This window comes from Salvelinus fontinalis, unplaced genomic scaffold (genome assembly GCF_029448725.1).
Source record: "Salvelinus fontinalis isolate EN_2023a unplaced genomic scaffold, ASM2944872v1 scaffold_0070, whole genome shotgun sequence".
NCBI lineage: Eukaryota > Metazoa > Chordata > Actinopteri > Salmoniformes > Salmonidae > Salvelinus > Salvelinus fontinalis.
Genome location: NW_026600279.1, coordinates 373,487 through 389,036, shown reverse-complemented (window position 1 = coordinate 389,036; position 15,550 = coordinate 373,487). Strand labels below are relative to the sequence as shown.

At 45.3% G+C, this 15,550-nt stretch overlaps 1 protein-coding gene across 3 annotated transcripts in view; it reads left to right on the top strand.

Moving 5' to 3' along the window:
• LOC129842839 (microtubule-associated serine/threonine-protein kinase 1-like) overlaps positions 1-15,550 on the top strand; it is an 88,782-nt gene that overhangs the window by 62,233 nt on the left and 10,999 nt on the right. For all 3 annotated transcript variants that reach the window (XM_055911513.1, XM_055911512.1, XM_055911514.1), the window contains 8 exons: positions 2,619-2,689; positions 3,243-3,319; positions 3,587-3,795; positions 11,646-11,784; positions 12,105-12,237; positions 13,933-14,098; positions 14,433-14,534; positions 15,375-15,497. In XM_055911513.1, the coding sequence (XP_055767488.1) occupies positions 2,619-2,689; positions 3,243-3,319; positions 3,587-3,795; positions 11,646-11,784; positions 12,105-12,237; positions 13,933-14,098; positions 14,433-14,534; positions 15,375-15,497 (1,020 nt within the window). The remainder of the gene's footprint in view (positions 1-2,618; positions 2,690-3,242; positions 3,320-3,586; positions 3,796-11,645; positions 11,785-12,104; positions 12,238-13,932; positions 14,099-14,432; positions 14,535-15,374; positions 15,498-15,550) is intronic.

Sequence of the window (15,550 nt, the reverse complement as noted above, 5' to 3'; positions counted from 1 at the left end):
GACATTATTGAGACGCAGAGAGAACTCCCTTTACTGATTATGAAGCCGGTCGCAGCACTGCACTCACTGTCATTAATATACATATTGTCTAAACACACACCAGCCCCCAAACTCCTTCTCTGACTCCTTCAATTCATTCCAGCTTCACTTCTCACAGTGACAAATCCATCACAAGCTGTTCATTAAGCTACACAATGTAAAGGGGTTAGAAAGACTATCCAGAGTCCGACTGGCTGCTATTTGTCAGCTACCTTCAGTCTGGTTGAAGAAATATGAGTTTGGGTTTTAGTGGGTTGTCACAATGTGACACTTTTTACAAACGATCCCTTGGTTTAGCACCTTTCTGTTTTTCACCCACACAAATATTCACAGCTTGATCTCTCTTTCTCTCTCTCTCACACACTCTCGTCTTCCCTCCCTCTCTCGGTTCCCCAAACACAACCATTTTGTTTTAGAAATGTTGTTACCAAGGAGACAAGAAGATATATTATTTTCACATCTCTTTGTGTGACATCTTATTCAAATGAACGAAATGTTTACTTAAAGGTCCAATGCAGCCGTTTTTATCTCAATATCAAATCATTTCTGGTAACAGGGAAGTACCTTACTGTGATTGTTTTCAGTTAAAATTGTTAAAAAATAATTCTTCTTAGCAAAGAGCACCGTCTGGAAGTGGTCTGAGTGGGGAGGGGAAAACTGAAAATTAGCTGTTATTGGTCTATTAACTCATTTACCAGCTCCATCCTACTAAAACAGGCTGACATTTCAGGCGGTCATTTCAAACAGCTCCAACACAAACTTTTACTCCAACTTCATAGTGTGGAAATATATACAGTGCTTTGGAAAGTATTCAGACCCCTTGACTATTGTAGCTGGAAACGGCAGATTTTTTAACGGAATATCTACATAGGTGTACAGAGGCTCATTATCAGCAACCATCACTTCTGTGTTCAATGGCACGTTGTGTTAGTTAATCCAAGTTTATCATTTTAAAAGGCTAATTGATCATTAGAAAACCCTTTTGCAATTATTTTAGCACAGCTGATGATTTAGACTAGTTGAGTATCTGGAGCATCAGCATTTGGGGGTTCGATTACAGGCTCAAAATGACCAGAAACAAAGACTTTCTTCTGAAACTCGTCAGTCTATTCTTGTTCTGAGAAATGAAGTCTATCCATGCGAGAAATTGGCAAGAAACTGAAGATCTATGTAGATATTCCATAAAAAAATCCGCTGTTTCCAGCTACAATAGTCAATTACATCATTAAAAATGTCTACACTGTATTTCTGATCAATTTGATGTTATTTTAATGGACAAAAAAATAGCTTTTCTTTCAAAAACAAGGACATATCTAAGTGACCGCAAACTTTTGAACGGTAGTGTACATACTGTAAGTATTCAGACCCTTTACTCAGTGCTTTGTTGAAGCACCTTTGGCAGCGATTACAGCCTCAAGTCTTCTTGGGTATAACGCTACAAGCTTGGCATACCTGTATTTTGGGAGCTTCTCCCATTCTTCTCTGCAGATCCTCTCAAGCTCTGTTGGATGGGGAGCATTGCTGCACAGCTATTTTCACGTCTCTCCAGAGATTATCTGGCTGGGCCTCTCATCAAGGACATTCAGAGACCTTCGCCCCAGTCTGAGGTCCTGAGCACTCTGGAGCAGGTTTTCATCAAGGATCTCTGTACTTTGCTCTGTTCATCTTTGCCTCGATCCGGACTAGTCTCCCAGTCCCTGCAGCTAAAAAATATCCCCACAGCAGGATGCTGCCACCACCATACTTCACTGTAGGGATGGTGCCAGGTTTCCTCCAGACGTGACGCTTGGCATTTAGGCCAAAGAGTTCAATCTTGGTTTCATCAGACCAGAGAATCTTGTTTCTCATGGTTTCAGTCCTTTAGGTGCCTTTAGGCAAATTCCAAGCGGGCTGTCATGTGCCCTTTACTGAGTAGTGGCTTCCAATCGGCCACTCTACAATAATTGCCTGATTGGTGGAGTGCTGCAGAGATGGTTGTCCTTCTGGAAGGTTCTCTCATCTCCACAGAGGAATTCTGGAGGTCTTTCAGAGTGACCATGGGGTTCTTGGTCACCTCTCTGACCAAGGCCCTTCTCCCCCGATTGCTCAGTTTGGCCAGGCGGACAGTTTTAGGAAGAGTCTTGGTGGTTCCAAACTTTTTCCATTTAAGAATAATGGAGGCCACTGTGTTTTGGGGGACACTCAATGCTGCAGACAATTTCCATTTTAGAATAAGGCTGTAACGTAACAAAATGTGGAAAAAGTCAAGGGGTCTGAATACTTTCCAAAGGCACTGTATATATAAAACATGGAAATCCCATTTTTGACTGCACTGGGCCTTTAACATATTTGCATTTATTTGTTCAGCACTCTCCCCCTCATCCAGAGTGACTCACATGTCAAAGTGATTTTGTTATTGCAGAGAAAAACCTAAACAACACTCTTTAAAGTGAATTGCCATTGCATTGCTCAGCCTGTAACACAACGAAATGTGGAATAAGTCACTTTCTGAAGGCACTGTATGTATACACAATGCTATTGATCTGCAACAGTACACACCAGTTACTGTATTGAGTGTTAAATCATGTGTTTTTGTCCAGACATTGTGAGCATGGACAACTACTATGACAGTGAAGGTCCCCACACCCCAGAGCCAGACGATTCCGCAGAGGTGAGGACCCTCCATCTCTAATGATAAATACACTTGTAGACACAGCAGATCAGAGGTGAGGACCCTCCATCTCTAATGAGAAATACACTCACAGACACACCAGATCAGAGGTGAGGACCCTCCATCTCTAATGAGAAATACATTCACAGACACACCATATCAGAGGTGAGGACCCTCCATCTCTAATGAGAAATACACTCACAGACACACCAGATCAGATGTGAGGACCCTCCATCTCTAATGAGAAATACACTCACAGACACACCAGATCAGAGGTGAGGACCCTCCATCTCTAATGAGAAATACACTCACAGACACACCAGATCAGATGTGAGGGCCCTCAATCTTTAATGAGAAATACACTCACAGACACACCAGATCAGAGGTGAGGACCCTCCATCTCTAATGAGAAATACACTCACAGACACACCAGATCAGATGTGAGGGCCCTCAATCTCTAATGAGAAATACACTCACAGACACACCAGATCTGTCTTCAAATAGTATCTAGCTTAAGTTGGGCTTGACTGAGCTTGCCTGCTTGTTTATGTAGGGGAAGATGAAAGCCATGAAGCCGCCAAGTGAAGAAGACTTTCAAACCATCAAGCTGATCAGCAACGGAGCATATGGGTGAGTAGAGTCTGGTCAAAGCAATATGAATGACTATGCATTTCATGTACATCACAAAGTCCTCACATTCATTCAAAGACATGAGGCTCCAGATAGATTTCTCTGACCATCTAATTTTACCACAACCTTACCCTTGGCTTCTTGCAACTCTACCCTTTACCCATCTCCCTCCTCCCCCTCTCTCCCCTATTCCCTCCTTGTCCACTCCCCTCTCTCCCCTCCCTCCTTCTTCCCTCCTCCTTCCCTCCTCCTCCCCTCCCCCGTCAGTGCGGTGTACCTGGTACGTCACAGGGAGACCCGTCAGCGTTTTGCCATGAAGAAGATCAACAAGCAGAACCTGATCCTGAGGAACCAGATCCAGCAGGCCTTCGTAGAGAGAGACATCCTGACCTTCGCTGAGAACCCCTTCGTGGTCTCCATGTTCTGCTCCTTCGAGACTCGCAGGCACCTCTGCATGGTCATGGAGTATGTTGAAGGTTAGTGGGTTTCTGAGGAAACTGTACTTCTTTAATGGAATTACAATAAAGGCTTCATAGGGTGTCCCAAGAGACTTCACATATCTTATAGCTCTTTCAAAGTTCTCTCCGTTCTGATCTTGTTCACTTCCTTTGAGGTGAGAGAGTTTCTCAGGAAACCCGGTTGGATTTCATTCTCATTCTGGAAAGTAGCACTCTCCCTTCTGCCCTTGTTCATTTGCCCTTCATGGTATCTGATAGGACTGGCTAGGTGAAAGCAATATGGTGGAAACCAGAGGGGAGGGCGGCTCATAATAATGGATGGAGTGATGTGAATGGAATGGTATCAAACACATGGAAAACCTTATGTTTGATGTGTGTGATACCATTCAATTCATTCCATTCCAAACATTACTATGAGCCCGTTCTCCTCATTTAAAGTGCCACCAGACAAATCAAATCAACGTTTATTTGTCACGTGCGCCGAATACAACAGGTATTTCACCTTACAGTGAAATGCTTACTTACAGGCCCTAACCAAGAGTGCAATTTTTGAGTAAAAAATTGGTATTAGGTTAACAATAGATAAGTAAAGAAATAAAAACAACAGTAAAAAAAACAGTGAAAAATAACAGTAGCGAGGCTATATACAGTAGTGAGGCTATAACAGTAACGAGGCTATATACAGTAGTGAGGCTATAACAGTAATGAGGCTATATACAGACACCGGTTAGTCGGGCTGATTGAGGTAGTATGTACATGTAGGTATGGTTAAAGTGACTATCAATATATGATTAACAGAGAGTAGCAGTAGCGTAAAAGAAGGGTTGGCGGGTGGTGGGTGGCGGGACACAATGCAGATTGTCCGGGTAGCCAATGTGCGCGGGAACCGGTTAGTCAGGCTAATTTAGGTAGTGTGTACATGAATGTATAGTTAAAGTGACTACACATATACAGTGTGGCAAAAAAGTATTTAGTCAGCCACCAATTGTGCAAGTTCTCCCACTTAAAAAGATGAGAGAGGCCTGTAATTTTCATCATAGGTACACTTCAACTATGACAGACAAAATGAGGGGGAAAAATCCAGAAAATCACATAGTAGGATTTTTTAGGAATTTATTTGCAAATTATGGTAGAAAATAAGTACATCCTGCCTGTAGAGGTCCTGGATGGCAGGCAGCTTAGCCCCAGTGATGTACTGGGCCGTACGCACTACCCTCTGTAGTGCCTTGCGGTCGGAGGCCGAGCAGTTGCCATACCAGGCAGTGATGCAACCAGTCAGGATGTTCTCGATGGTGCCGCTGTAGAACCTTTTGAGGATCTGAGGACACATGCCAAATCTTTTTAGTTTCCTGAGGGGGAATGGCCTTTGTCGTGCCCTCTTCACGACTGTATTGGAACTTGAAGCTCTCAACCTGCTCCACTGCAGCCCCGTCGATGAGAATGGGGGGCGTGTTCGGTCCTCCTTTTCCTGTAGTCCACAATCATCTCCTTTGCCTTGATTATGTTGAGGGATAGGTTGTTCTTCTGGCACCATCCGGCCAGGTCTCTGACCTCCTCCCTATTTGATGTCTCGTCGTTGTCGGTGATCAGGCCTACCACTGTTGTGTTGTCTGCAAACTTAATGATGGTGTTGGAGTCATGCCTTGCCACGCAGTCGTGGATGAACAGGGAGCATAGGAGGCGACTGAGCACACACCCCTGAGGGGCTCCAGTGTTGAGGATAAGCGTAGCAGATGTGTTGCTACCTACCCTCACCACCTGGGGGCGGCCGTCAGGAATTCCAGGATCCAGTTGCAGAGGGAGGTGTTTAGTCCCAGGATCCTTAGCTTAGTGATGAGCTTTGAGGGTACTATGGTGTTGAACGCTGAGCTGTAGTCAATGAATAGCATTCTCACATAGGTGTTCCTTTTGTCCAGGTGGGAAAGGGCAGTGTGTAGTGCAATAGAGACTGCATCATCTGTGGATCTGTTTGGGCGATTTGCAAATTGGAGTGTGTCTAGTGTTTCTGGGATAATGGTGTTAATGCCATGACCAGCATTTCAAAGCACTTCATGGTTACAGACGTGAGTGCTACAGGTCTGTAGTCATTTAGGCAGGTTGCCTTAGTGTTCTTGGGCACAGAGACTATGGCGGTCTGCTTGAAACATGTTGGTATTACAGACTCAATCAGGGACAGGTTGAAAATGTCAGTGAAGACACGTCCTGGTAATCCACCTGGCCACGCGGCCTTGTGAATGTTGACCTGTTTAAAGGTCTTACTCACGTCGGCTACGGAGTGCATGATCACACAGTCGCCTGGAACAGCTGATGCTCTCATGCATGCCTCAGTTTTGCTTGCCTCGAAGCGAGCATAGAAGGGATTTAGCTCGTCTGGTATGCTCGTGTCACTGGGCAGCTCGCGGCTGTGCCTCCCTTTGTAGTCTGTAATAGTTTGCAAGCCCTGCCACATAAGACGAGCGTCGGAGCCGGTAAAGTACGATTCAATCTTAGCCCTATATTGGCGCTTTGCCTGTTTGATGGTTTGTCGGAGGGTAGGATTTCTTATAAGCTTCCGGGGCAGAGTCCCGCACCTTGAATGTGGTAGCTCTACCCTTTAGCTCAGTGCGAATGTTGCCTGTAATCCATGGCTTCCGGTTGGGACTGTGTCTAACCAACACCACTGGTGGAAATTTAAAAACATCTTTCCTATCTATATAGGGGATTGACCGAGGGCCAGAGATTCAAATAACTGTCAAGTTGTTGTTTTACCATAGTCAATTCAGTTGTAGAACGGGGTCACTTCCCACAGCAGCCCTAGACAAACCATCTTCCTTAATGCGTGTTAGGTGCTCGAGGGCAACTCAGCATACTCAACCCAACTATATAGCAGAAAGCAGATTGCTTTTCTCCTGATTGTTAGTGTTCAGAGTCAGCCTACAGACACAGCCAGGCATTAAGAGTAGTGTGTGAGTCAGACGGGACTCTTCCAAACATAGGTTTACCAGGCCAAAGGAGGAGGGGAGAAACAACCCAAGACAAACGACCGCAGATAGGGCCGACAGACACTGTGAAATCCTTTAACCCCTTCAGACTGACTCTCAGGCTGTGCCCCATTCTCTTCCCAAGGGGTACAGAAGTGTGCATTTGCACATTTCCCGTTGTAAATTGAAAAGCGTTGTTGTGGTATAAGCTTTGTCTGTAGGTCAATGAAGTCCCCACCATTGTTTTGAATCCATGACAGAAAGTGTGTACAAGTCCATTCTTTAGGAGCAGGGTAGAGAACCGAGGCATAACCCATGTCTAACCACCCATGTTGTGTTCCTATAGGGGGAGACTGTGTCTAACCAACCATGTTGTGTTCCTATAGGGGGAGACTGTGTCTAACCAACCATGGTGTGTTCCTATAGGGGGAGACCAACCATGTTGTGTTCCTATAGGGGGAGACTGTGTCTAACCAACCATGTTGTGTTCCTATAGGGGGACACTGTGCCTAACCAACCATGTTGTGTTCCTATAGGGGGAGACTGTGTCTAACCACCATGTTGTGTTCCTATAGGGGGAGACCGTGCCTAACCAACCATAGGGGGAGACTGTGCCTAACCAACCATGTTGTGTTCCTATAGGGGGAGACTGTGCCTAACCAACCATGTTGTGTTCCTATAGGGGGAGACTGTGCCTAACCAACCATGGTGTGTTCCTATAGGGGGAGACTGTGTCTAACCAACCATGGTGTGTTCCTATAGGGGGAGACTGTGACTAACCAACCATGTTGTGTTCCTATAGGGGGAGACTGTGTCTAACCAACCATGTTGTGTTCCTATAGGGGGAGACCAACCATGTTGTGTTCCTATAGGGGGAGACCAACCATGTTGTGTTCCTATAGGGGGAGACTGTGCCTAACCAACCATGGTGTGTTCCTATAGGGGGAGACTGTGTCTAACCAACCATGGTGTGTTCCTATAGAGGGAGACTATGTCTAACCAGCCATGTTGTGTTCCTATAGGGGGAGACTGTGTCTAACCAACCATGTTGTGTTCCTATAGGGGGAGACTGTGTTTAACCAACCATGTTGTATTCCTTTAGGGGGAGACTGTGTCTAACCAACCATGTTGTGTTCCTATAGGGGGAGACTGTGTTTAACCAACCATGTTGTATTCCTTTAGGGGGAGACTGTGTCTAACCAGCCATGTTGTGTTCCTATAGGGGGAGACTGTGTCTAACCAGCCATGTTGTGTTCCTATAGGGGGAGACTGTGTCTAACCAACCATGGTGTGTTCCTATAGGGGGAGACTGTGTCTAACCAACCATGTTGTGTTCCTATAGGGGGAGACTGTGTCTAACCAGCCATGTTGTGTTCCTATAGGGGGAGACTGTGTCTAACCAGCCATGTTGTGTTCCTATAGGGGGAGACTGCGTCTAACCAGCCATGTGCTGTTCCTATAGGGGGAGACCAACCATGTTGTGTTCCTTTAGGGGGAGACTGTGCCTAACCAATCATGTTGTATTCCTTTAGGGGGAGACTGTGTCTAACCAACCATGTTGTGTTCCTATAGGGGGAGACTGTGTCTAACCAACCATGGTGTGTTCCTATAGGGGGAGACTGTGTCCAACCAACCATGGTGTGTTCCTATAGGGGGAGACTGTGTCTAACCAACCATGTTGTGTTCCTATAGGGGGAGACTGTGTCTAACCAACCATGTTGTGTTCCTATAGGGGGAGACTGTGTCTAACCAGCCATGTTGTGTTCCTATAGGGGGAGACTGTGCCTAACCAACCATGTGGTGTTCCTATAGGGGGAGACTGTGTCTAACCAACCATGGTGTGTTCCTATAGGGGGAGACTGTGTCTAACCAACCATGTTGTGTTCCTTTAGGGGGAGACTGTGTCTAACCAACCATGTTGTGTTCCTATAGGGGGAGACTGTGTCTAACCAACCATGTTGTGTTCCTATAGGGGGAGACCAACCATGTTGTGTTCCTATAGGGGGAGACTGTGCCTAACCAACTATGGTGTGTTCCTATAGGGGGAGACTGTGTCTAACCAGCCATGTTGTGTTCCTATAGGGGGAGACTGTGTCTAACCAATCATGTTGTGTTCCTATAGAGCAGGGGTGTCAAAGTCAAATGGACGGAGGGCCAAATAAAAAATTTAGCTACAAGCCGAGGGCCGGACTGTTCGAATGTTCATTGAAAAAATTTTAAATGACGCATATAGTCTAGTGAACCTAATTGAACCTACTGAAAACCTAACAAATATATTCCAATATGATCAGATAAATAAAGCAATATTTTCTTATGGCTCTGTCAGTAATCTTTAATTTTCAACAGACACAAAAGACAAATTTCCTTTATATAAAAATCCCCATAACATGAACATTAAATGAAAGAAACCGGTATTCAAGGCACCATCAGTAGCCTATATTTTCTATTTTAGCAAAAGTGGGCTAAATTTACTTCAAAGAAAAAAACAATAATAGCAATTTTCTATCATCCACTCAACTGAAATATTTTTAAAATATAATTGGATTGAAATACAATAAAATAAAGTGCAAAAATCTATTAATCAAAAACAACACTTTGTTTAAGGAGAAGTAACATGCAGTGAAAACAAATATTAAACTTTAACTTTTAAACTTGAACTGAGTAAAAACTCTAAATATGTGATTGCACAGTAATGTTCACTTGTTTGAGGTTGAGGGTGATACTTGGTGGTGTCCCATCTTTTCCACAAGTTCATCAATGTTCGGGGTAAGGCTCTGAGCTGAGGAAATCCTCAGAATTGAGTGGAGGTGTTCAGCAGTAAGTCGACTTCTGTGTGATGTTTTGTTCAGGTTCATCAAAGAAAACAGTTGTTCACACAGGTATGTGCTGCCAAACATAGACAACGTTTGAGCAGCCTGGATGCGCAGCTGGGGCATTGTGTCGGGGAGGAAACGGGCGAACTCCGCAGCACCCACTGCCGCATATTTTGCCCTCAGTGCATCATTGCATTGGAGGTCAATCAACTCCATTTGGAGGTTTGGTGGTGAGCTTTCCACGTCAACAGCAAATGGGTTACCGAGCAGTTCCAACCTGCTTTTTTGTGCTTCAAAGTCAGCAAATCGGCGTCGAAAGTCAGCGGCAAGCATACCTATTTTATCAGCCAACTGTGCGCTCGGGAACGCACTGGTAGAGAGCTTCTCTTTCATGGTCTGGCAGCTGGGAAAGTGGCTCAAATTTTCTTTCCGCATCTGCGTCTCCCACAGAGTCAGTTTGGTTTTAAATGCCTTCACTGTACTGTACATATCAGAGATGACATGATCCCGACCCTGCAGCTGCAAGTTCATTGCATTCAGATGACTCGTAATGTCACACAGAAAAGCCATTTCACACAGAAACATTTCGTCTCGGAGTTGTGTTGTGTCTTTCCCTTTGCTGTCCAAGAACAGACAAATCTCCTCACGAAGCTCGAAACATCTTTGAAGCACCTTTCCCTGGCTTAGCCATCGCACCTCTGTGTGATAAGGCAAATCACCATGCTCCGTTTCTAACTCCGTCAGAAATGCCTTGAACTGGCGGTGATTCAAACCTTTGGCTCTGATAAAGTTAACTGTGCGCGTGATGATGCTCATTACATGCTCCATTTTCAAGGCTTTACCGCACAACGCTTCCTGGTGTATGATACAATGATAAGCTGTCAGCTCACCTGTCGCGTTTTCCTCTTGCATCTTTTCCCGTATCTTCGCCACCAGTCCGCTCCTGTGTCCACACATCGCAGGTGCTCCGTCGGTTGTCAAACCCACAAGTTTTTCCCAAGGCAGCTCCATCTCATTTACACATCTTGACACCTCTTCATACAAATCATGCCCCGTAGTTGTGCCATGCATAGGACGTAAAGCCAAAAACTCCTCTGTCACGCTTAGGCTGGAGTCCACTCCGCGGATGAAAATTGACAACTGGGCAATGTCAGAAATGTCGGTGCTCTCATCCACAGCCAAGGAATATGCAATGAAATCTTTTCCCTTTTTCACAAGCTGCTCTTTTAGATTGATGGACAACTGGTCTACTCTCTCGGCAATGGTGTTTCTGCTCAGACTCACATTTAAAAAGAGTTGCCTTTTTTCTGGGCAAACTTCGTCACAAACTTTAATCATGCAGTTTTTGATGAAATCCCCCTCCGTAAATGGCCGGGCTGATTTAGCGATCTCTTCTGCCAAAATAAAACTGGCCTTGACAGCAGCCTGGCCTTGTGATTTGGCTTTTTTGAACAGAGCCTGTCGAGATTTGAGGCCTCGTTTTAATTCCTCTGCCTTTTGTAGCCTTTGTTCCATGTCCATATTCTTGTTTTTGTCCGCGTGTTTCGTTTCATAATGTCGTCTCAGATTATACTCTTTCAGTACCGCCACACTTTCTCCACACAGAAGACACACAGGTTTTCCAGCTACCTCCGTGAACATATACTCCGACTCCCACCTTGTTTGAAACCCCCGGTTCTCAGTGTCCACCTTCCGTTTTGCCATTTTTGATGGGTATCTGAAAGTTAATTTTACTGTGATGCTGACGACTGCTGTGCCAATAAATATTGAAATGAAGCAGCCTACTGCTCGGTGCGTCACCGTTGCATTGTGGGAAATGTAGTATTGGTGCGTGTAAAAGATCTGCGGGCTGCCGGCTTGCTGCGGTCTGCGGGCCGGTTCTAATAATAAATCAAGATCATCCCAGGGGCCGTAAAAAACCTTCTCGCGGGCCGGATGTGGCCTGCGGGCCTTGACTCTGACATATGTGCTATAGAGGGAGACTGTGTCTAACCAATCATGTTGTGTTCCTATAGGGGGAGACTGTGTCTAACCAGCCATGTTGTGTTCCTATAGGGGGAGACTGTGTCTAACCAGCCATGTTGTGTTCCTATAGGGGGAGACTGTGCCACTCTGCTGAAGAACATCGGGGCGCTGCCCGTGGAACTCACCAAAATGTACTTTGCAGAGACCGTGCTGGCACTGGAGTACCTACACAACTATGGCATAGTGCACCGAGACCTCAAGCCTGACAAGTGAGTGGGTTGCACTGACACCCTGACACTCCCCTGGTGGATGGGAGGTCTTAAGTTGCTTTCTCACCATACAATATTCACCATAAATGTAATTTCTTAGGAAAATTTGGGACACCCTCTAAAAATATTAAGCCAAAATGTGTGTACTGTGAAAGGTTCTAGGAATACTATCTACAGGCTCCTATTGGTCATACATACTGGTGGGAGGAGCTATAGGAGGATGGGCTCATTGTAATGGCTGGAATGGAATCATGGCTGTTCCTGGGGTTTGCTGTGCAGTTGATATCTAACAGCCCATGTGTTGTTCCTGTTTCCACCAGTCTTCTGATCACCTCTATGGGCCACATCAAGCTGACCGACTTTGGCCTGTCTAAGATGGGTCTGATGAGCCTCACCACCAACCTGTACGAGGGACACATCGAGAAGGACGCACGCGAGTTCCTGGACAAACAGGTAAATCGAATGATTGGTCAGTCAATCAATCAGTCAGTTAGTCAATCGGTCAGTCATGATCAGTTAGTCACTCAGCTAATCAAACAAACAATTAATCATATTGTGAGAGGTAGTGTACAGCCAACTTCTCAATGAAGAGCCAATCACATACAGTATGTTAGAAAGTCTGTAGATAGCCTGCAGTCATGACAGTTGCGTGAGTGAGTTGAATTCAGGATACCTTGACTTGCCTCATGCATCAACGGATTAAGAATCTCAAAATAACCTTGCAAAAACGCATCATTTGCCAAGCAAGAGGAATACACACAGTCACAAATAATGTTTCCCAAACAGACTGAATCATCATCATTTCTCTAAATAAATACAATTCTGGTCCCTATTTATTTTGCAATTACAGTTTGTTGTTTACGCAGTTTTTGAATTTAACTCCCCATATTAATAAATGAGGCTGTTAGGCCAGCAGCAATACAGTGTCTTCTCCAGCGGTAGGGCATCTAGCCTGGTTAAACCAGACTGAATGCTGTGTTGTTTCATATAGAGGTAGAAAGAGGACTCTAGATGGATATATCCTGCTTTAGCATGGACATTGCATGGACATTTGATGTATTTGATACCATTCCACCTATTCTGTTCCAGTCATTACCACGAACATGTCCTCCCCAATTAAGGTGCCACCAACCTCCTGTGCTCTACAGCGTATCAGCGTGCACCCAAAATGTTGCCGTTATTGATGAAGCTTATAGTGCATTACTGTTGAACCAAAAGATGACATGTAACAAAAATGAAAGGAAATGGAAACAATTAAATATGTGTATTAAATAAAATAATAATGTATGTTGATGCTATTACTATGCACAATATCTAATTATGTTGCAAAATGATAACAATAGCCTCATATATTCAACATGCTGTAAACTATTGTCTTTTAAGGTAAAACATGTTTTCATTCTTATCACCATAGTAACTATGACACACCCCTCACTATTGTCATTGGTTGCACTAATTGCAGTGTTTGTTTACATAACCTGGTTCAAGCATTCATGACATGACCCTGAAGAAGGCACAGTGATGCTGAAAGGTTGGTGGTTTACCCAATAAATTACTGGGAGCTTGTATGTAGAGTGTGCAAATCTCTTTATTACATTTTTTCAGCCTACAGTTACTCGCCGTTAGTCAGCAACTCTACCAACTTTGGGGTGTACACCAGCTCATGCTTTTTAATGGGTTCTAATGAACACACATCATCTGCACATGAAATAGATGAAGATCCTTTCACGTTGTGGTCTGTGCAGACTCTTGATTAGAGGGCATTGGTTATTCACTCAGCTGTAATGAACTAGGCCCCTGCTGCCTCAACAGTGTACAGCAACAGTACCAATTAGAAATAGAATTCTGATTATCAGCATTATACAATCTGGGTCCTTGATTCGTGATTACTGTACAGTACTTCTGTCAGAGACAGATGGAAGAATATTCAAGCTCTTGGGCTTGCAGATAGCTACGCAGGCCAGACCTGGGTTCAAATAGTGTTTGTTGTTGTCCTTTATTTTTATTGAGCCTGCCTGGAGTGGCAGATGGGCAGGTTTTGCACTTTTGGGACTACTCCATTGCATCCGGTACATGTAGGTGAGAGGAAAATAGAGGCAAGGAGCGTGATCGAGACTTGTGATTGGTGGATCTCTCTCCCTGTCCCAGGTGTGTGGCACCCCAGAGTACATAGCCCCGGAGGTGATCCTGAGACAAGGCTACGGGAAGCCGGTGGACTGGTGGGCCATGGGCATCATCCTCTATGAGTTTCTGGTGGGCTGTGTGCCCTTCTTTGGAGACACGCCTGAGGAGCTCTTTGGACAGGTCATCACAGGTGATTGAGACATGAGGGGTGGCCTTTCCTCTGTGTCTGCACCTTTTTGAATCCCCCCCAGTGCCTCTTGTTCTGTGCTGTATGTCAGGGGTTTTCAAAGCTCCCCTCGGGGATCCCCCAGACAATTCACAAGTTGAATCAGGTGTGCTAGCTCTGGAATAGATCAAATGAACGACTGGGGGTCCCTGAGGAGAGGTTTAAAAACCACTGCTGTAGGTGACTGTTGACTCCAAGGCCTCTGTCTGTGTACTAACTTGTACCTGACTCGATGTTGGTCCGGTTCCAAATCCTTGCTGTTCATTCTCTCTGTAACTGGCACTGTTGTCTCTCTCAGATGACATAGTGTGGCCTGATGGAGATGAGGTCCTGCCTGCTGATGCCCAGGGACTGATATCAACCCTGCTACAGACCAATCCACTGATGAGGCTGGGTACAGGTACTACACCAGGGCTTCTCAAACTTGTTCTGCACACGGCAAAAGGTCCTTAGTTGACACTAAAAGTTTAGCTTGTATTCTATACCCATTTGAAGATTTTCTCAGGGGACCTAATTTCAACTTGGTCGCTCCCGACACCAAGTTTCTGAACCAATGTGCTAGAATTTAAGAATGTTCCTCCTGTTTCTGCTGTCGTCTACTGTCATAATCATACCGGGTTCATTCCCAGGCTGTGCCACAACTGGCCTTGGCCGGGAGTCCCATAGGACGGCACACAATTGGCCCAGCGTCGTCCAGGTTAGGGGAGGCTTTGCCTGGGGGTGCTTTACTTGGCTCACCGTGCTGTAGCACCTCCTTGTGGCAGCCCGGGTGCCTGCAGGCTGACCCTGGTCGCCAGTTGAACGGTGTTTCCTCCGACACATTGGTGCGGCTGGCTTCCGGGTTAAGCTGGCGGGTGTTAAGGAGCGCGGTTAGGCAGGTCATGTTTAGGCAGGTCATGTTTAGGCAGGTCATGTTTCGGAGGACACATGACTCCACCTTCACCTCTGCCGAGTCCATTGGGGAGTTGCAGCGATGAGACAAGATCGAAAAGGGGGGTACATTTATTTTGAAAATGATAATAACAACAGTCTGGCACGCAGCAGGCTACTCTCCCTAGGTCTGATATGAGTCAGAAAATATTCCTGCTTACTGTGTGTAATGAATCATGCCATAATTATTCACATTTTAACCTTTGTTTATGTATTACTCCAACTACCATGGCCCAGAGCCATATGCTCTTCCGAGGCCTACATTCTCAGAGCTGATCTTGTTGTTGGTATTATTCCTCCGTGCCCCCAGGGGGAGCGTTTGAGGTAAAGCAGCACTCGTTCTTCTCTGACCTGGACTGGAACAGTCTACTGAGACAGAAGGCAGAGTTCATACCTCACCTGGAGTCAGAAGAGGACACCAGCTACTTCGACAGTGAGTGCCGTTACCTGTGTATTTAATGCCAATCAAGCACACTGGCTGCATTT